Consider the following 22,082-nt stretch of genomic DNA (forward strand, 5'->3'; position numbering starts at 1 on the left):
CATAGTTATAATATGTGCAATATATGTGGGTACCAGTACTATATGGGTACCAGTATTATAAGCTTCTAAACATCTTAATGCCTAAAAAGACCTGAGCAACCTGTATAAACACACTGAGCTGCATGGTCACCAAAATTCTTATAATTAACAGAAGGGGTTGCATTATCACATAAACAATCAGTTCTCAAAGAATAAGTATAAGGGTTTTATCAGTCAATTGGCAGGGAACACTAGGCTGACTTTCTAAAGTATGGAGGATCATGCAAAAGCCTACAACAGTTTACTTGCGTATACAGTATGGGATCTGTTATAAAGAATTCTCGGGACCCGGGGGTTTTCCGGATAATGGGTCATTGCATAATTTGGATCTCCATACATTAAGGGGCAGATTTATCAAGAGTCAAGTTTTGAGGTGATGGGAGTTTTTTTGTACTCCCATTAACCCGAAATTCAAATAAAAAAAGACCAACCAAAATTTATTTAAAAGAATAGAATTTTTTAACTTTGAGTGAATAGGCTGTATTCGATCGTTCAAATCGAATTCGGATCGTATTCGATTCGAAGTATTTTCAAAAGAATCTTAGATTTTTCAAAGTCCACCAAACGACTCCAAAGGGCTTTAGCACACGGGCAGATTCGGGGAGATTTAGTCGCCTGGCGACTAATTGCCTCTTCTTCGGGGCGACAATCTCCCAGAACTGGCTTCCCCTGCCTTCCGCCTGCGAAAATGAAAAATCGCCTGGGGCAATGCACTCACGGCGCTTCGATTTCCGCGTTCTCCCGAAGTTTCCTCGTGAGGCGACTTCAGAAATCAAAGTGCCGCGAGTGCATTGCCGCAGGCGATTTTTCACTTTAGCAGGCCGAAGGCAGGGGGAAGGCAGTAAGGGGAGATTGTCGCCCCGAAGAAGAGGCTATTAGTCGCCAGGCGACTAAATCTCCCCGAATCTGCCCGTGTGCTAAAGCCCAAATAGGATCTAGGATGTCCCCAATAGGCTAAAACAGCAATTCGGCAGGTTTTAGATGGCGAATAGTCAAAGTCGAAAGAGACAGTACATGATAAATTTCAATATTCTAATTTTCGATTTGAATGGAATTTGAAGTATTCCCTAGTCAAAGTACACTAAAATGAACTCGAAATTCTAGTTTAAAAATTTGATTTTCAATTCGACCCTTGATAAATCTGCCCCTAGATCTACTAAAAAATTATTTAAACATTAAACAAACCCAATAGGATTGTTTTGCCTCCAATAAGAAATAACTATATCTTAGCTGGAATCAAGGACATGGTACTGTTTTATTACTACAGGTATGGGATCTGTTATACAGAATGCTCGGACCTGGGGCTTTCCGGATAAGGGATCTTGCCATAATTTGGATCTTCATACCATAAATCTACTAGAAAATCATTAAATAAACCCAATAGGCTAGTTCTGCTTCTAATAAGGATTAATTATATCTTAGTTGGGATCAAGTACAAGCTACTGTTTTATTATTACACAGAAAAAGGAAATCATTTTTTAAAAATTTGGATTATTTGGATAAAATGGAGTCTATGGGAGCTGGCCTTTCCGTAATTCGAAGCATTCTGGGTAATGGGTTTCCTGGATGATGGATCCCATACTTGTATAGAAAAGGAAATCATGTTTAAAAATGTGAATCATTTCATTATAATGGAGTCTATGGGAGATGGCCTTTCTGTAATTTGGAGATTTCTGGATAACAGGTTTCCGGATAACGGATCCTATATCTGTACATGCTATTTGACAGTGGTGTCACGAACATTGGGAAACAGTGTTAGTTTGACACTACGTGGCAAAATACAAACTTCTTAAATTTATACTGTAGCTGTTTTATGTTACCACTGATTTAGAAACCATTTAATGCAGAATAGGATGAATGCTATACTATTCTCTGTGTGACAAAATATAATAATTTGATTTCTAAAAGTAAAAGGCAATGTCAGGTAATAGGGACCATTTACAAAATGCAGACAGGGAGCAAAGTGCAGAAAATGGGCACGGGTCTTTACGATCTGCAATGGAAAATACAAATACGGTGCTCCCAGAAATCACAAATTTTTGGGAATTTATTAAACCCTAAGGATGGAAAAGTCTGAATCTGAAAATCCGGCATCTCAGACCTGTCAAGGTTACATATAAGTCAATAGGAGAAGTCCCAAAGACTTTTTGATGTGTGCTCGGTTTCGTGCAATAGCGCGAAGTTTTCCGAGTTTTCGGGTGAAAATTCTGAAAAAATCGGATGAAAAAATTTGAAAAAATCAGATTTTTTTTCCCACAAACTAATAAGAGTAAAAAAACAGATCAGATTTGAGCGGAGTTCGTAGCAGAAAATATTGAGATGAATTCGGACTTTGATAAATAACCCCCAAGGTCTTAGTGATTGAGAACTAAAAGGTGAACAATAGTTATTGCTACCTTAAAGTATGAGTAAACCTTAAAAATAAGTGAATGTAAAATGGATGAGGGTGCTATTCTAAGCACTTTTCCAATGTTCATCGATTATTTATTTTTTTTAATTCCAAGATAGTAAGGATACATGTACTGTTAACATGAATGACTTTTGTTACACCAGCGCCACCTGCTGGTCATTTTCTGACCTGTCTGACCACCAAGTAGTCAAGGAAGTTGTCAGGAGAAAGAAAGAGGCTGCTCTGATGTTCTTCTGCTTAGAAAAACCTTTCTCAAATCTTTCCTAAGCAGAAGAACATCAGAGCAGCCTCTTTCTTTCTCCTGACAACTTCCTTGACTACTTGGTGGTCAGACTGGTGGGAAAATGACCAGCAGGCGGTGCTGTAACAAAATTCATTCATATTAACAGTACATGTATCCTTAATATCTTGGAATTAACAAAATAAAATAATGAATGTACAATGCAAAAATGCTTAGAATAGCACCCTCGTCAATTTTACATTCACTTATTTTTAAGGTTTACTTATCCTTTAATATCTTGGAATCTAAAATAAATAAATAAATAATCAATGTACATTGCAAAAGTGCTTAGAATAGCACCCTCATCAATTTTACATTCACTGATTTTTAAGGTTTACTAATCCTATAAAGTTTTCTTCCTGCAGGCAATGTCTCCTGCTCCAGCCCCCCTGGCACCATCCTCCCTCCTCAAAATAGTGGAGTTCTAAGAGAGGCCAAAGTCCTCACGGAAAGCCAAGGACAGCGTACAGAACAGCACATTAACATAACCAATTCAGAATTTCTACACGGCAGTAGTCTCACCCACTGCTCTACAGAAATTCTGAATCCATATTATGTACATGCACAGGAAACATAATAGCAGTGTTTCTTCTGTTTGCTATGAATTCAGAAGGTGCAGCTCATTTATAACTACATTTCAGTGCCTTATTATACAGTCTGAGCATTTCCTGATTTAAATATTTTCCTGTAAACGTCTACATAGTGTCTTGTTAGTAACGCAAAACACTTACTGCATTTCAATTTTGTCTGAATATATTTTCTAAAACGGGGGAATTAAGGAATAAATTGCTATTCAACATGATTTTTTAAGTGGTTGTCTCACAAGATACAAGCCCTTAATGTGACTAATCAGCTCTCTCCATTAAGCCCATGGAAATGGAAATGTTGTTTGTGGATTCAGGTCAACCCATGAATTGATTTTGCTTGTATTAAGCAAACAAAAGGCATCTCAGACTAATGGCAACATAGGCTGGCAGCTGCCAACTTGCATAGTGAGGGGTAGGAAGGGGAAAACATTTTTTACTTTTTTGTTTTGTGATAAATAGTCATACAATTTCTCCTAATTTGCATATGCAAATATGGATTCGGATTCGGTTCGGCCGGGCAGAAGGATTCGGCCGAATCCGAATCCTGCTGAAAAAGGCAGAATCCTGGCCAAAACCCAAACCGAATTCTGGATTTGGTGCATCCCTAATTCCCACTGCAACTGTGATTTAGATGCAGCTTCCGGATTGGCTCTGATAAATAAGTAATTAAATAATATTTTGAAGAGAAAGATGATTTGATATGAGACTGGATCTAATGTGTTGCATGGAAAACATTTGGCATGCAGTTTCCTTGCAAATTCACAGATACATAATAGAGATTCAATTCTGCGTTTACTGTATGTATTGAAGTTGCTGTACGTGGGCAATTAAACCCAATACAGGTATGGGACCTGTTATCCAGAATGCTCAGGACCTGGGGCTTTCCGGATAATGGATCTTTCTGTAATTTGTATCTTCATACCATACTAGAAAATCACGTAGACATGAAATAAACCCAATAGGCTGGTTTTGCTTCCAATAAGGATTAAATATATCTTAGTTTGTATCATGTACAAGCTACTGTTTTATTATTACAGAAAAAAAGGAAATAATTTTTAAAAAGTCAGATTATTTGGATAAAATGGAGTCTATGGGAGACAGCCTTTCCGTAATTCGGAGCTTTCTGGATAATGGATTTCCAGATAACGCATCCCATACCTGTACTTACAACCACATTTATATTGTGAACATTGTCTCCTTCATATTAATGTGCTGGGAGGCAAAGAAACAGTTGTTTACATGATATCAGCAATGGTGGTGCTTTAGTCAGTTGGATCAAAATTGCTCTAAAATTTTTATTGCGCTTACAGTTTAAAGGGGTTGTTCACCTTTAAGTTAACCTTTAGTATGATGTAGAGCGTGATATTCTGAGATCATTTGCAATTGGTTTTCATTTTTTATTACTTTGGTTTTTAATTATTTAGCTTTTTATTCAGCAGCTCTCCAGTTTGCAATGTCAGCAGTCTGGTTGCTAGGGTCCAAAGAAGAAGAAGAAGGCAAATCATGAAAAAACTATAACAAAATAGATAATGAAGACAAATTGAAAAGTTTCTCAGAATTAGCCATTCTATAACTTAAAGTTAACTTAAAGGTGAACCCATTTACATGAACATATGGATTAAGTGAACATGAATATACATATAACAACCCCTGTTTCCACAATAGGCTTTAATTGTTGAGCAGTCCTAGAATAAGTGTAGAAAGTTGGGGTCAGGTATATTTTCTTGTGGAGACAAGGAAAGGTTAGAGATTAGATGTGACTTCATCCCAGTCATCTCCATTAAAGGATAAGTAAACCTTAAAAATAAGTGAATGTAAAATTAATGAGGGTGCTCACTTTTGAAATGTACATTCATTATTTTAGTTTTTTGTAATTCCAAGATATTAAAGTATATATGTACCAAGTAGTCAAGGAAGTTGTCAGGAGAAAGAAAGAGGCTGCTCTGATGTTCTTCTGCTTAGGAAAGATTTGAGAAAGGTTTCTAATTTTTTCCAAAGCAGAAGAACATCAGAGCAGCCTCTTTCTTTCTCCTGACAACTTCCTTGACTACTTGGTGCTCAGACTAGTGGGAAAATGACCAGCAGGTGGCGCTGTTGTAATAAAATTAATTTCTATTAACAGTACATGTATCCTTTAATATCTTGGAATAAAAAAAAACTAAATAATGAATGTTCATTGCAAAAGTGCTTAGAAAAGCCCCCTTATCAATTTTACATTCACTTATTTCAAAGGTTTACTTATCCTTTAAAGGAGGGATGAGCGTATTTTTTCGCAGAGTTTCGCCGCTGAAATGAAGACCATAGACTCCAATGGGGAAAAAAAATTTTGCACCTCAAAAAAAAATGACTCACGTGAAAAAAAATGTAGCTGAGCGTCAAAAAAAAATTCTCACCCATAAACTTTAACAGCATTCCTGCAAATGTAAGGTGCTGGGAATTGTAGTCAGAGCTGTTATAATTATAAAACAAAGATTATAGTAATCTCACCTGGTATTAGCAGACAGACTTCCAACAGATCCATCTTTCGTTCCCTTTTCAAACTTTGTGATTTCTGTATAAACTTCCTAACAAATAAAAAAAATTATTTATTATTTATCTCTCAACATTTGGAGGCACATTTATCAAGGGTCGAATTTCGAATTCATGTGAGTTTTTTCAAACTCCCTTAAATTCAAAATTCGACTAGGGGAAATGTTTTAACAAAATTGAATTTTAAAAACTCAGACGAATTTAAACGTATTAAAACTCGAATCGAATTCGATCAAACTCGAAAAAAACTCGAATGTCAGGAAGACTACAAACATCTCCAAATTGGTCACTGGACCTCTCCCATTGACTTATACAGCAATTCGACAGATGTCAGGTGACGAATAGTCTAATTCTACTTCTCAAACGGCCAGGGTATGATAAATCTCGAAAATCAAATTTGAATTTTTTAAAGTTTGTATAATTCCCTAGTCAAATTTGACAGTAGCAAAAAAAATTGAAAACTCCAATTTTCAATTTGACCCTTGATGAATCTTTCCTTGAGTCTTGGATAGGTAGCAAATGAAAACGGAAAGAGTGAGCTCATGTTATTTTGGTTCACTTGCAGGCTAAATGGGAAGGCTTTAGAATGAGCTGTCACTTGTTCAATAACACAATTTATAGCACATGGTGTGGAACTGTAACTGACCTCCGCTTCTTTCTTCTTTTTCAACATCTTTTGAGCTTCCATGGCCTTCAGTGTGCGGTTTTGAGGTGGTTTTGGAATCTGAACAATTGCTGCTTGAATCCGTGCCATTATTTCGGTTTGTCTCCTTCTAGCTCGTCGCAGCTGATGGGGAAAAAATGTAGCCTTACTTAACTTCGGTGTTTTGAGACTGTATTGTCGTTATTAGTCATAACTAGGGTTGCCACCTTTTTTGGAAAAAAATATATATTATTCCTATATATTAATCTTTTTTCCCTATTAATAACATTGGAATCAACCATCATATTTACCGGCCAGGCTGTAAAATACCGGCCAGGTGGCAACCCTAGTCATAACTGGCTTAGTCATCCATTTGTTCCTTATAACAGTTATTTGCAATAAAATAAAAAATGTTCCATATACAAAGAAAATTCTATAAAGATTTTACAAGGTTTATTCCACACAATGTACATAGTGTGGAATAAACACACCATGTGCTGAACTCACTAGGTTCAAATAAATAAATCTTAACAAAGTAGTAGGCTAGAAATGCCTAGGTCCTAGGCATTTCGAACCTACTACTTTGTTAAGATTTAGGTTAGGGGCTCCCTAAATCTCCCGCCCGAGGAATCCAAGCCTGGTTAGGTTGCAGACTACAAGGGCAAGCAGGAAGAGCTTGGCCTGAACTCGCCAGAAGCCGGAATACTTTGTGCGAGTGCTGGCCTGAACCTGACTGGCCAGTGACGTAACTAGGCAGAGTCAGGCCCAGATGCAGGCTGTGCAGCCCCCACCTCCCACCGAAGTGACTTCCTAGGTGGCTTTGAGGGTGTGCAAATCACCGGCGGGCCCCCAGGGGGTGCGCAACCTGGTACAATCGCACCCCCTGCTCCCCCGGTAGTTCTGCCACTGCAACTGGCCCATAGATTTCAGGCCAGTCTGCACATCACTAATTCCTACAGTTCCTGGGCATCTGAGGAAGTGACTAGCGCAGTCACAAAACGCGTTAAGCCGTGCTCTTCCCTGCCTGCTTCATGTGTCTGTCCTGATGTAACGATTTTACCGGAATACTTTAATAAATTTGGATTTTTAACTATACACTCCTGCAATATAGTGAGCCATTAGGTGCGCTTTTGATGATTGACCTAGATCCTACAGCAGCCTGTGTCAAATGCTGCAGCAAAAGAATAAGGTGCGCATGCATCACTTGCATACTGAATGGAGAAAATAACGGCTGAGAACATTTTCAGGATTGAATCAGGAACAAATTTTTAGTGCAATTTGCGTCCAATTCCTGTCGAAGTGTGAGTGCAGTTTTGCTATTTTTAGCACAATACCTGTGGCTGCAGCAGGTGCATCTCCCCCAGTGACTCCAATGACGGAATAATGGAAAAAAAATCAGCATTGTAAAGTCTGTAAAAATCAAGTGCTTACAACTTTGCACTTGCTGTTTTACTTCTTTGGCTTCTTTACTAACCCAAACAGACCACAGAACTTAAGTGTGAAGTGTACCTCCCTATATCTCATTCTCTGCTCTGAACTGCTGTCAGTAACCTAAGCTTGGCTTTCAATATATAGTGTGCATACAATTTAAAAGTCACAATATCAGTTCATTCAAATTCTCATTATGTGGCAGCTCAGAGATCAGTGCATTCTGCATCATAATGTAAAAGTCAGCTCTGAAGCATCGTATTTTATGACAGATGACTAGATTATTTCCAGCAACCACTAAGTTTTACAGGTTTAAATTATGTAAATGTAATTACAGTACAACCCAGATTTTAGGTTTCTCAGGGAGCATCGTCAAAATGGTGTAAATTAGAGGAAACTGTAAAAAAAATGCTGCTTGCTTGTATGGCACTGCAAAAAATGGTGTAAATTCCAGAAAAACCTACTGTCTACTGTCCTATTTGTAGGGGCTTTCTCTTCGTCTACACTTTGTGGATAGGGAGAAAAGACATATGGCAAGTTAAAGGATAAGTAAACCTTAAAAATAATTGCATATAAAATTGATGAGGGTGCTATTCAAAGCACTGATGTTCTTCTGCTTAGTAAGACTTGAGAAAGGTTTCTAATTTTTTTCCTAAGCAGAAGAACATCAGAGCAGCCTCTTTCTTTCTCCTGACAACTTCCTTGACTACTTGGTGGTCAGACTGGTGGGAAGATGAGCAGCAGGTGACACTATTGTAACAAAACATATTCAAGTTAACAGTACATGTATCCTTTAATATCTTGAAAAAATAATGAATGTACATTACAAAAGTGCTTAGAATTGCACCCTCATTCATTTTACATTTACTTATTTTTAAGGTTTACTTATCCTTTAAAGGGAGATTTGGGTTGATTGCTTTTTATCAATCTAAAATCTTAGTGGCAATCACATTACCTGTTTTTACTTTTGTGAGACCACTGGTCTGGTATATAGATACCTAGAATTTCTAGTTATTAAGAAGTATGAGTAATGCCATTGTTTCCTGGAAATACAACTCTGTTCTGAAATGGAAAATATGACTTCTTAAAGAAAAAAAAAAATCATTGTGTTTCTAAAGTATAGTTTACTACTCTATCTCAACTTTGCACACTGGTTCCCTGAACAAATAAAAACATCACTTTGACAAGTTCCCTTTTGAATACATTTAAAAAAAAAGGAGCAAAAAAACGAGGATCGGGGAGGGAAACAAGCAGACATGAAAAAAACTGAACAAAGAACAAAATGAGAGAGTTGGTAGCAGAAAACATAATCAAATAAATAAGCATCATTTTCAGATATGTTAAAGAAGTAAAGAAGGATAATTCAGATATAAAAGTAATGTCATTTTGAAATAACCTTTTCGATATCCTGAATTCTCAGCTCTTCTTGTATTTTCTGTATTTTCCTAAGTTCATCATTTTGAATTTGTGCCACTTTGTCTTCGATTTCTTTTGCTTTCAGGTCAAATTGTTCTGACACCCTCTGCAGGCTGATTTCACTTTGACGAGGCACGATGGTTTTTAAGCGCTAAGAAAAGATAACAGAGAAGAACATGTTATTCCTATATATATATATATATATATATATATATATATATATATATATATATATATATATATATATATATATATATATATATATATATATATATATATATATATACATATATACAGTATATATATATATATATATATATATATATATATATATATATATATACATATATATATATATACTGTAAATATTTCTTATAATACTTATTTAGCTTATTAAATGATAAACGTAAATTAGCTTGAGCTAAGCACTGTGGCTTTCCCCGAGCTCTCGCTCCTCTTGCTCATCTTGCCCTGGTGCTGCCTCAGTTCTGTCTTATTCCTGCCTGGCCACTCAATCCAGTCCTGTTCCTAATTGTCAATCTTGCCTACTTGTAGTACAATAGAACCCCCATTTTAATTTTTTCAAGGGAACAAGAAGAAACTGGTGTAAGATCCAAGGAGAATATAAAATCAGGGAACTGGTGCCCCCCCCAAAAAAATGCTGTAAAATGAGGGAAAAGTTAAAGAAGGAAAGCTATGACATTTTATTGTCAATAGATTAGCTTCAATAGTGCAGGCTAGAATGCTATATTTATTCTGTAGAATGTTTTACCATTCCTGAGTAAAAAGCTCTAGAAGCTCTCTGTTTGTTTAGGATAGCAGCTGCAGTATTAGCTTGGTGTGACATCCCTTCCTGCCTGAGTCTCTCCCTGCTCACTTACAGCTCTGGGCTCAGATTACAGCAGATAAGGGGGGGGGAGAGGAGCAAGCTGAGCGTGCTCACACCCGGGACAAGGAGGTTTAAACTGAGGTCTGATACAGACTGTACACAATAGAAGGAAAGAAATGTGGTGTTTCTTTTGACAGAGGACACAGAGCAGCATTACTTTGAGGGTTTACTGGTACCTTTCTGATAAGGCTTACTTAGTTTTAACCTTTCCTTCTCCTTTAAAATCAGGGTATGTTAAATTGAGATTTCACTTTAGTTCCTTTTTAGTCCTTTTAGTAACTGTTCCTTGCCTAAAGGACTCATTAATTTCCTTTGAATTTACCTTACAGTAGTGCAGCCAGACACAGACGAGACATGGGAGGCAAGGTGCAAAAAGAAAAAGAATTATGTTTTATGTTGGTTTCTTTTTTAGTTTGCACTGTGCCAACCCGTACTATACGCACGGCTGTGTTCAACTTTTTGAATAATTCCTACCTATAGTAGTTCCAGATTTTCAAATAACACATCTGATTTCAACAGAATCAATAGAGTCGGTTTCTAGAGTATAGAAGTTATTCTGATTACCCAGACATGTGCAAGTCTAACTGTAATAGAGCCAAACTCCTGAGTCTGAACAAGCAGTTACGCTTTTATTTCTCTCGGCTGTTTGTGTGACCAGCCACTCGTTCTAGCAAGATCGTGTTACAGGCAACTATTATCTTGTTGAGGCATTATTGCCATGTATATTTTAGGATAATCAGTACAGGTATGGTATACTCTATCCGGAAACCCATTATGCAGAAAGCTCTGGATTACCGAAAGGCTGTCTCCAATAGACTCCAATTTATCCAAATAATCCACATTTTTAAAAATGATTTTTTTTTCTCTGTAATAATAAAACAGTAACTTGTACTTGATCCCAACTAAGATATAATTAATCCTTATTGGAAGCAAAACCAGCCTATTGGGTTTATTTAATGTTTCCATGATTTTCTAGTAGACAAGATATGGAGATCCAAATTGCTGAAAGATCCATTATCTGGAAAACCCCAAGTCCTAGGCATTCTGGATAACAGATACCATAATATGTATCAGAACACATTCTGCAAAACATTGTTTCCTACCTCTCTGTATATCTCGGTGCCGATGCTCTGAAGCTTTGCTGGAGCAGCCGCTCTCAATGTCTCCATGGCTACTCCTGTCAATCCTGCCTTCTTTTTCTTCTGTAGTGCTATGTACATCTGATACAGAAGCCGCGTAGCAACTCCATGCTGTTCTGACATAATACTATGAGCCACATTCTGGTCGAAAGGAACACCCAAAAGCTGCAGCGTCGGTTCAATGCGGGTGAAGTTGTTTAGCTTGCCATTGGCCACTCTACAGGAAGAAATAATTGTGTTAAACATCGCAGGATCATGTATTAGATGTTACAGAATTAAACCAATACATACTACTATAGACCCGGTATGGAGACTTCAGGAACCACACCGGTTCCCTAATCTCCTTTGGGATACTGAAAAAATGGACTGCCAAAGTTGACTTATCTGAAATAAACGTGAGGCTTTTTTTGCAAGTTTACCAGCCAGCTTCTTCCACACTTCAAAAGTCACAAGCAGCAGGGTAGAGAATGTAAAGGTAAACACAGATACTACTTCAATAGTAATTACATTTACACATTACTTTACAATCATTAAAAAAATCATATATATATATATATATATATATATATATATATATATATATATATATATATTAGGGATGCACCGAATCCACTATTTTGGATTCGGCCGAACCCCCGAATCCTTTGTGAAAGATTCGGCTGAATACCGAACCGAATCCGAACCCGAATTTGCATATGCAAATTAGCAGTGGAAAGAGGAATTTTTTTTTACTTCTTGGTTTTGTGACAAAAAGTCACGCAATTTCCCTTCCTACCCCTAATTTGCAAATTAGGGTTTGGATTCGGTTTGGCCGGACAGAAGGATTCGGCCGAATCCGAATCCTGCTGAAAAAGGCCGAATCCCGAACCGAATCCTTGATTCGGTGCATCCCTAATATATATATATATATATATATATATATATATATATATATATATATATATATATATATATACACACACACATACAGGTATGGGATCTGTTATCTGCTATACAACCAAGATGTACAGAGAGGTAGGAAACAAAGTTTTGTGTTCTCTGATACGTTATAGGTATGGGACCTGTTATACAGAATGCTCGGGACTTCATGTAAGCATTAAATAAACCCAATAGGCTGGTTTTGCTTCCAATAAGGATTAATTATATCTTTGTTGGGATCAAGTACAAGCTACTGTTTTATTATTACTGAGAAAAAGGAAATCATTTTTAAAAATTTGGATTATTTGGATTATTTTGGATAAAATGGAGTCTATGGAAGAGGTTACTTCTAATTAGGGATGCACAGAATCCACTATTTTGGATTCGGCCAAACCCCTGAATCCTTTGTGAAAGATTCGGCCGAATACCGAACCGTATCCGAATTCGGTTTGCATATGCAAATTAGGGGTGGGAAGGGGGAAACATTTTTTACTTCCTTGTTTTGTGACAAAAAGTAATGCGATTTCCCTCTCCTGGCTCCTAATTTGCACATGCAAATTAGGATTCGGATTCGGTTCGGCCGGGCATAAGTATTTGCCCAAATCCTGCTGAAAAAGCTTAATCCTGGATTCAGTGCATCCCTACTTCTAATATCCTCATATTTTCCAGCAAGGGGTACTTAATTTATTATAATACACAAGTTTTAGTGAGTCATGCGACAAAAATGACAAACAAACTACTGGATAGGTGCACTCAGAAAACAATGGAAATGCCTAGGTGCTGGAACATATATCAAAATCTATAGGGCAAAGAAATCCGCACTCATAGGTCTTTTGTGAAGAAAAAAATGGGTTTATTCAACGTTTCGGCTCGAGCCGTCATGACCTATGAGTGCGGATTTCTTTGCTATGTAGATATATATATATATATATATATATATATATATATATATATATATATATATATATATATATATATATATATATATATATATATATATATATAAAGAAGAAATGACCAGCAACACCGAGTTCTTTGGTGAAAAAAATCAAAGTGTATTAAAAATACATGTAAAGTAGCTTTACATGTATTTTTAATACACTTTGATTTTTTTCACCAAAGAACTCAGTGTTGCTGGTCATTTCTTCTATATTATCCACTTAATTTACCCTGCACCCGAGGTAAGCTTCAAAGGCGGGGCGCTGCCCATTCGAAATTACTATATATATATATATATATATAGTTCACAGGAAGAAAGCACTCACGGCTACATTTTCATAAAAAAGTATACAAGATCTTTATTTCATCAACCACATATCTACGCGTTTCGATCCCTGAGGATCGTCATCAGGATCCTGATGACGATCCTCTGGGATCGAAACGCGTAGATATGTGGTTGATGGAATAAAGATCTTATATACTTTTTAATGAAAATTTAGCCATGAGTGCTTTCTTCCTGTGAACTGTAAATACATTGGGGAGCACCCGGCACTTACTACATCGATTGGTGTGTGCAGATAGATGGAGATTATATATATATATATATATATATATATATATATATATATATATATATATGTATATATATACTCAGCTGGACCACAAGCACAAGCCTAACTAATCCTGAATGTAATCATTCAAAAACGCTTATTTGGGAGCCTTACATGCAGACATAATTGCTTTAGATGAGAATTGTATGTTATGATTAAGATCACAATCACTAATGTGAATGTCATAGTTTTATTGTCTGGCTAGAAAATGCAGTTAATTTGTACAGTTTCCCTTGTATGCCCACTCTGATGTGACGCACCATATAAAGGAACACATTTTATACATATCGTGAAAGAATTAAGACTTATGAAAGAGCCATTAACCTTTTTTCAAAATTGATTTGGATGAATATTTCCTGGACGGTGTGTTATAAGCACTTATGCGCTACTTTTGTCAAAACAGGAAATGTGTGACGGTACAAGGGTAATGTTTGTGCACTTAAGCACCAGAAACAGGACACGCCATAAGGTTTAAACATTCACCCCTCTAACAATGAGACGACTGTGTGAGTGAAGAAACCCCATGTATGTAGTAAGAAGAAAATATTCAACGTCCTGCCACTTATACTACATTTATATTCAAACATATTTCACATAAAAAAATATGCAAGTTGTCAAAGGGTGACGACTGTTCTCACCACAGGTCCCAAGCATTTATTAGTTAGTTATTTAAGTCTCTATATGGGCCCTGTACAACTATACAAGCATTCCTTTGTGCTTTTGGTTCCACTATGTGCAGCATCAGTAATTTTGTGGAAAGAAAGTCATATAACTTTTTTTTTGTCCTCCTTTGGTTTTATATTCCAATATTTTTATTGAGTTTGCACAAAATGTTTTTTTACAGTAGCATGCAATCTTTACAGATTGAAACCTCTAATACACCATATTGTCTCTTTTACACAGTTACATCAAAATAAAACACAATTATTTTAGCTCGTATCTAAACTGTTATCTTCCACAGTCAATTTACACATAGGGGCCCATTTACTTTGCTCGAGTGAAGGAATAGACTAAAAAAAACTTCGAATTTCGAATGTTTTTTTTAGCTACTTCGACCATCGAATTGGCTACTTCGACTTCGAATCGAACGATCCGAACTAAAAATTGTTCGACTATTCGACCATTCGATAATCGAAGTACTGTCTCTTTAAAAAAAACTTTGGCCCCATAGTTCGCCACCTAAAACCTATGAGGTGCAATGTTAGCCTAAGGGGAAGGCTTCCTAGCAATTTTTTGGTTGAAGAACAATCGTTCGATCGATGGATTAAAATCCTTCGAATCGAACGAATAGAAGGATTTAATCATACGATCGAATGATTTTTCGTTTGATCGTTCAATCGAACTATTTGCGGTAAATCCTTCCACTTCGATATTCAAAGTCGAAGTATTTACATTCGGCAGTCAAATATCGAGGGTTAATTAACCCTCGATATTCGACCATATGTAAATCTGCCCCATAATGTAATACTATAAATCTATATTCAAGCCAAGGAGTCCAAACCAGGAGGTATTTGTGATGGGAGTCCAATAATATAGTGGACATCTTCTCCTGGACCATAATCCAATTGATTTTACCTTTGGTGGCATCAATAGAAATATGTTTTCCAAGCTTTTGCGATTGTTTGTTTTGCAGCTGTCATTATTAAAAGGAATAATTGAAATTGGTTCAATGTTAGTGCGCCTGGTTTTTTACATAATAGAGCTGTACTAGGGTACTTTGGAATAGGGATATTAAAAATGGAATAAATCATATTATATATTCTTATCCAAAAATCTTTGGGCAAGCGGACATTGCCACCAGATATGATACATAGTTCCCTTATGATTACAACCTTTAAAACATTGATTATCAGCTGAGGGTATAAATTGTGCTATTTGTGCGAGAACTAGGTACCACCGAAGCAAAACCTTATAATTTGTTTCTGGAAGTGAGACATTCCTAGAGGATTTCTTTATATTAGACCATATTACTTCCCAGTCCTCTGTATTCATTTGACAGCCTACTGTATATCCTCTTGCCATATTTGAGTGTATGAGACTTGTTGGGCTTCCTTTAGATCATGAAAACTATTATATAAAGTTGATATTACAGTACCTTTCGTGCTTTGGGAGCCTTACTACACCTGTGTTCAAAAAAGGTCTGGGAACTATTCACTACACCTGAGGATCTCCATAATGATTGAGTGTAGTGCAGCACTTGATTTACTCTATAGCTTTCCATCTGTGGTACGCCAAATTTCTTGGTAAAGCTCTGAGTAATATAGGGCCCTAATAAAGAAAAGAACTGACCAAGAAATAAAATATTCTGATCTTGCCACCATTTAAAAGGTTTATGTTGGAGGCCCGGTGGAAAGAGTGGGTTGTGCTCCTTTGGTTTTAGTGTAATTGTAGGAAGCAATGTACAGGCATTATTGGTGTGTGTTCATCTGTATTTACTGCTAGTGTGAGATATGGATATGATTATGTTGGCTGTGTGGGTTTACCATGCAATAGCATTAGAAGCAAGCAGACACAGTCGCACAAAAGGTTATTTTGCTAATATGTTGCAGGTCAGTTTCATGTGCACAGACATGTATACTGTATGAGCCATGTTCTTGTACTGATGGGGGATCCAGGTGTAGGAGCCATTATCCGGAAACCCGTTATCCAGAAAGCACCAAATAATGGGAAGGCCATCACCCATAGAGTAATCCTTATTGGAAGCAAAACAAGCCTATTGGGTTAATTTAATATTTACATGATTTTTATGAAGATACAAATTACGGAAAGATCCGTTATCTGGAAAACCCAGGTTCCAAGCATTCTGGATAACAGGTCCCTTACCTGTATTAATAAAACTGTACTTGCTACTTGATCCTACCTAATTTGCATGAATGCCCATTCAGTTCTATTAGGTTTATTTAGGGGCACATTCACTAAAGGGCAAAGCGTCTAACGCTAGCGCAAATTCGCCAGTGTGACATCATTTAGTTAATTCGCTGATTTACTAACCGGCGCTGGACCTACTCTAGCGCTACTTTGCACTATGGCGAAGGGACGTAACTACGCTAATTCACTAATTTGAAGATTTTTGTGAACGTTACCTCTTGCGCCAGACTTGCTTTCGCCACCTCAGACCAAGCGAAGTGTAATAGAGTAGATAGGGTTTGCTTCCCAAAAAACGCTGGCGTCTTTTACTTTTTTAAGGGTGATAGGCTGAAAAAGATTGTACATTTTTTTGGGGGCACCCTCCTTCCCCCCTACATTTCCTAACATATAGCACTTAAACTATACACTGGGCACATGTATAGGGCAACATAACAACTCTATTTTTAATTTATGAAGCTTTCCCAGGCTTGTGTAGTGTAATGTATTTGCTGCTACATATACGTCCATTGTACTGCCCCTTATGCAAATTAGGCATCGCTAGCTTAACTTCACTTTGCTTGATGAATTAACACTAGCGCAACTTTTAGTGAATTAGCGGCGCCTTGGCGAAACTTTGACTGGCGAATTTTCCTCCTAACGATTAAATGTTTTTTTAGTATGGTGATCCAAACTACATAAAGACCCCTTATCCAGAAAACACAGATCCTAAGCATTCTGGATATCAGGTTCTACACTTGTATTAAATTTTCAGCAATTACCTTTTACATGATGGGTGCCAGTGGTTCTTGAAAAAATATAACTAACAGGTAGCAGCAAATATTTCTCAATATTTCATGTACAGTGATGCACAGAGACATAGGGTTTTGGGGTATTACTCACACACCAAAGGATTACAAAGATTACAAACAGAATTTCCTGAGTTACGACCCACTTGGTAAGTATCCCCTTGGGAAGTAAAATATGCCTTATCCATAAAATCCCAGGTCCCAAGCATTCTGGATTAGAGGTTCTATACCTGTATTACATTTTCACAATTACCTTTTACATTATGGGCACATGTTGAAAAAATAATGTAGCAGCAAATACTTCTCAATAAATCATTGTATTAGATACAATGACACACAAAGACAGGGTTTATTTTGGGGTATTACTAACGCACCAAGAGGTGACACACAGAATGTACCCACTTTTTGGTTACCATCAGGGGAAATACCCCATACTATACTCATTTGCCTAATGTGGGCTGAGCCTCCTGCCACTCCTACTGTTGCTCCTCTGAATGGCATGAAAGGTAAAGGGATGGGTGACAATAGGAGGGGCAATGCCTACGTCTCCCTATAGGTTGCTATAGGTAACTGGTCATGAGCAAATTTGCCCAGTGTTGATAAATGAACCCCAAGTGTCTGTAGTGTAAAAATGTGTCAGTATTCACTTGGCTTGCCTTCACTCCAGGGTTATAGGTGATAACTGTTAGTACTGACCTGGTTTGAGAAAACTGATCAAAGTCCTCTTGCAGCTGAAATTTGTGAAGAACTTCACCAATGAGATATCCTGTCGAAAACTCCTTGGCTAAATACTTTGGTTCTAAAACAGAAAATAGACAATACGTTGTAATATGCTTCAATCTATAGAAACAACCATTTAAAGCTGCGTTGCCCTTAAAAAACTACGGAAGTACAGATTATTTTTCAGAAGAACCCACAAAATGCCTTATACACTGCCGAGGTTGAAGTAGCAGCAGGCTGCAAATACACTAGCATTTCTGCACCTCCCATTAGCACATCAGCTTCAAACTGCTAAATCCTTAGAGGTATTAATGTTTGTTTCCTTACCATCTCCCCAAAGGGATTTTTTATTACGTGCCAAAAGGGCGGTTTGGGGGTGTAAGACATGAAAACATATTCACAGCAATTTTGTTCTTTGCCCATTTTTATTTTACAAAATCTTGATTTTTATTTATCTAATCAGGTTTATACTGCACATATAAAACAGATATGAGTGTGCAGGGATGGTTTCTGTCTGGGCTTACACTCTATACTGGCTTTCAGCTCTCAGCTAGAGACAGGCTCCATGACGTAGTGGGGTTACCTGCCATAAATGTGCGTCTAACACATCATGCAGAGCAGATGTTTTCAACCAAGAATCTGAATTTGATTTTTTTTTACCCTTGTGACATTAATTTAAGCACCCCTAAAAGCACAGTCTGAGAAAAAGAAACTAAAATAAACTAGATATGACATTTAAATGCCTCACTGCTTGCATTCTGCTCCATTAGTAGCTCTTAGATGTGCAGAACAAGAATCTATCCCACTTGCATATAAATGAAGGGTTGGTATTTCCAACCATGGTCCAAGTAATATATTTAAGATTCCTAATCAGCAACAGTTTGGAAGGAAATATACTTGAAATAATTGTATATTTTAACCCTTTTGCAATTTGTGAGAACAATCTAGTCCCAGGGGGGCCCGGACCACAGGGTCTGCTCCCTCTACAGTTATGTAGAGCGATTATCTTAACTTTGGACAGGGAAGGGGGTGCAGGCTGCTCCAGCGCTGGGTGGGAGGGGATGTGGAGAGGGGTGATTCTGGGGCTTCAACCCATAATTAAAAAACCCTCCCCCCTACCCTGGGTAGACCCCCCTCCCTCCTCCTGGCTGCCCCCCAGGGTAGGTTTTCTATATTACGGGTTGAATTCTCCTTTAAAAATCAGCGTCGGAGCATGTCAAAGGGGGGCCGCATCACTAGTGCAATTAGCTTAATTATGCTCTCTGCACTAGGGGAGACAAATTTCCGGGTTAAAACATTGTTAGTGCAATGAGATCAATAGAACTCTCTACACTAGTGGAGCTGCAGTGCACTGAGCCCTCCGAAGATTTTTTTTGCAGGGGGGCCCGGCACACTGTAGCAGGGTTGCCAGGTTGGCGGGTTTTCAGCCAATTTGGGCTACTAATTTAAAGTCTAGGAAAGTAAAAACTAGCCAAGGTACGGAATTGGGGTACTTTCTGGGTCTTTGGCTGGTTTGTAATTTGGAAACCAGCCAGAGTTTTTTTCTTGCCCTAATGTGCCAAGTCTGCTTCTCCCAGGCATGTTGGGTAATGTATTTTTTGTTTAACAATTTGCCAACTGCCATGTTTAATGTAAGACTACAATACCCAGCATGCAATGGGACTGACTTCTGTAGAAGTCAGGAGTTACCAGATTTTGGGCTCTGTAAGTCTCCCGTCACTCATACTGAAGTAAGAAACTTTCTAAATACAATAAATGAAATATTATGCATCATTTCTGAAATAATGAAGCTTATCTTCACTATTCCTCTCTCAGCATCTGTATCTCTTCATTCAGTCTTCATTCAGGAGTTGGGTATCAGATGAATGATCCTATCTATCTTATGGGGGGGGCTCCTTTTGCATATCAGATATATTAGAGCTCACTCAAATAACTGATTCCAGTACAAACAAAATCTAACAAAATAACTGCCTTTTGCACAAATTCAGTATGTAGAGAGACATGATGTCTGGTGATTTTAATAGAGTGAGCTCTAATACATCTTCTAGGCAAAAGGACCCCCTATAAGATATATTGGATCATTCATCTGACACCCAACTCCTGAATGAAGACAGAATGAGGAGAAACAGATGCTGAGAGAAAAATAGTGACGATAAACTTGATTATTTCAGAAACGCAACAGCATTTTTAATTGATTGTATTTAAATAGTTTCTTTTTTCAGAATACTGAAGCTATACATTTTCATTTTCGCGATAGTTGCCCTTTAAAGGAGAACTAAACCCCCACATTGTAATAAGTCCCCACTGGCCCCACTCCCTGCCTCCCCCCTGCAAAGTCTTACTCCTGAATTTTGACCCCTCTAGAAATAGCGAACGCACATGCAGAATGAGCGCAGCAGAGCTCAAGGGCGCCATCTTCTTCTCTTCAGTAATCTTCTTCCTCCCCTTTGGCAATTTCCGTCTCTTTCGGGGCATGCGCAGTTGTTGCGAACCGGAAGATTGCTCCAACTGCGCATGCGCCAATACGCTGTCATGCGCCAATACGCTGCTCACTTCACGAAGATTACTGAAGAGAAGAAGCTCCTCTGAAATCACTCTGCATGTGCAATCGCTATTTCTAGAGGGGTCAGAAATTCAGAATTCAACGGTAAGACTGTGCAGGGGCGAGGCAGGGAGGGGGCCAGTAGGGACTTATTACAATGTGGGGGTTTAGTTCTCCTTTAAGCACTTTTACGTTTTCCAGTGACTTTCCTCAATTTCAGGAGAAAAAATCTGCTGGCTGTCTAAAAGTTGAGCTGTTTTACCAATAATTATTTAAAATTGTATATGTATTGGGGCCTTATGGCCTAATCCTCCTGGCCCCCCCTCTGTAGTTACACCCCTGGTGAATGTGTACCATTTTGCTTCATGGGAAAATGGGAAAATTTCACGTAAATTCATACATTTTTTTATTGTGCTATTTTGAGCTACTTTTGAAGTGCCTCTTGGCTAGTTTTGGGCTTATTTTGTAGTTGACTTTGGCTGGTTTAGAAAATTAGACCTGGCAACCCTGCACCAGTGGCAGAACTACCGGGGGAGCAGGGGGAGTGATTGGGTCAGGGCCTGCCTCTACTCAGGGCCCCCCAGCAGCTTGCGCACCACTGATTCCTGTCGGAAAATCGCGTACAGAGGGGGCGTGGGGGGCCAGACTGCACGTCTCGAACCAGGGCCCGCCCCCCTCTAGTTACGTTACTGCCCTGCACTGTAGTTACGCCACTGGCTGATGGGATGCAGGTACATCTTTTAATGTATGTAATTTAGGGATGCACCGAATCCAGGATTTGGTTCTGGATTTGGCCAGGATTCTGTCTTTTTCAGCAGGATTTGGATTTAGCCAAATCTTTCTGCCCAGCCGAACTCAAGCCGAATCCTAATCTGCATAAACAAATTAGGGGCAGAAGGGAAATCGTGTCACTTTTTGTCACAAAACAAGGAAGTAAAAAATGTTTTCCCCTTCCCACCCCTAATTTGCATATGCAAATTAGGATTCGGATTCAGTTCGGTATTCGGCCGAATCTTTCGCAAAGGATTCGGGGGTTCAGCCAAATCCAAAATAGTTGATTCGGCGCATCCCTAATGTATTTAATTTCCACTGAAGACACAACCCCGTTAGAAAGACCCTGGTCTGCTTGCATTGCCAGGGACTAGTGGGATGGCCGCCCGGAACCCAGGCAGGACTCCTGCACCAAATCTTCGGGTCACAGGCAGGTCCGATTCCAGCTCTTCTCCTGCTCTCCCCGCCAGCGACCTAGCACTTCCCGTGCCTACATTTATAGACTCAAGGCCGCCCCTGCCAATTTTGTGACATCAATAGGGGGCCGGGTGCGGATTGGGAGGGGGCA

At 38.2% G+C, this 22,082-nt stretch overlaps 1 protein-coding gene across 1 annotated transcript in view; it reads right to left on the reverse strand.

Moving 5' to 3' along the window:
* spef2.L (sperm flagellar 2 L homeolog) overlaps positions 1 to 22,082 on the reverse strand; it is a 35,174-nt gene that overhangs the window by 12,487 nt on the left and 605 nt on the right. Inside the window, 5 exon segments of the mRNA NM_001095399.1 lie at positions 5,804 to 5,880; positions 6,492 to 6,632; positions 9,313 to 9,483; positions 11,325 to 11,577; positions 18,178 to 18,280. Coding sequence (NP_001088868.1) covers positions 5,804 to 5,880; positions 6,492 to 6,632; positions 9,313 to 9,483; positions 11,325 to 11,577; positions 18,178 to 18,280 — 745 coding nt within the window.

The sequence above is a fragment of the Xenopus laevis genome, chromosome 1L (assembly GCF_017654675.1).
Source record: "Xenopus laevis strain J_2021 chromosome 1L, Xenopus_laevis_v10.1, whole genome shotgun sequence".
NCBI lineage: Eukaryota > Metazoa > Chordata > Amphibia > Anura > Pipidae > Xenopus > Xenopus laevis.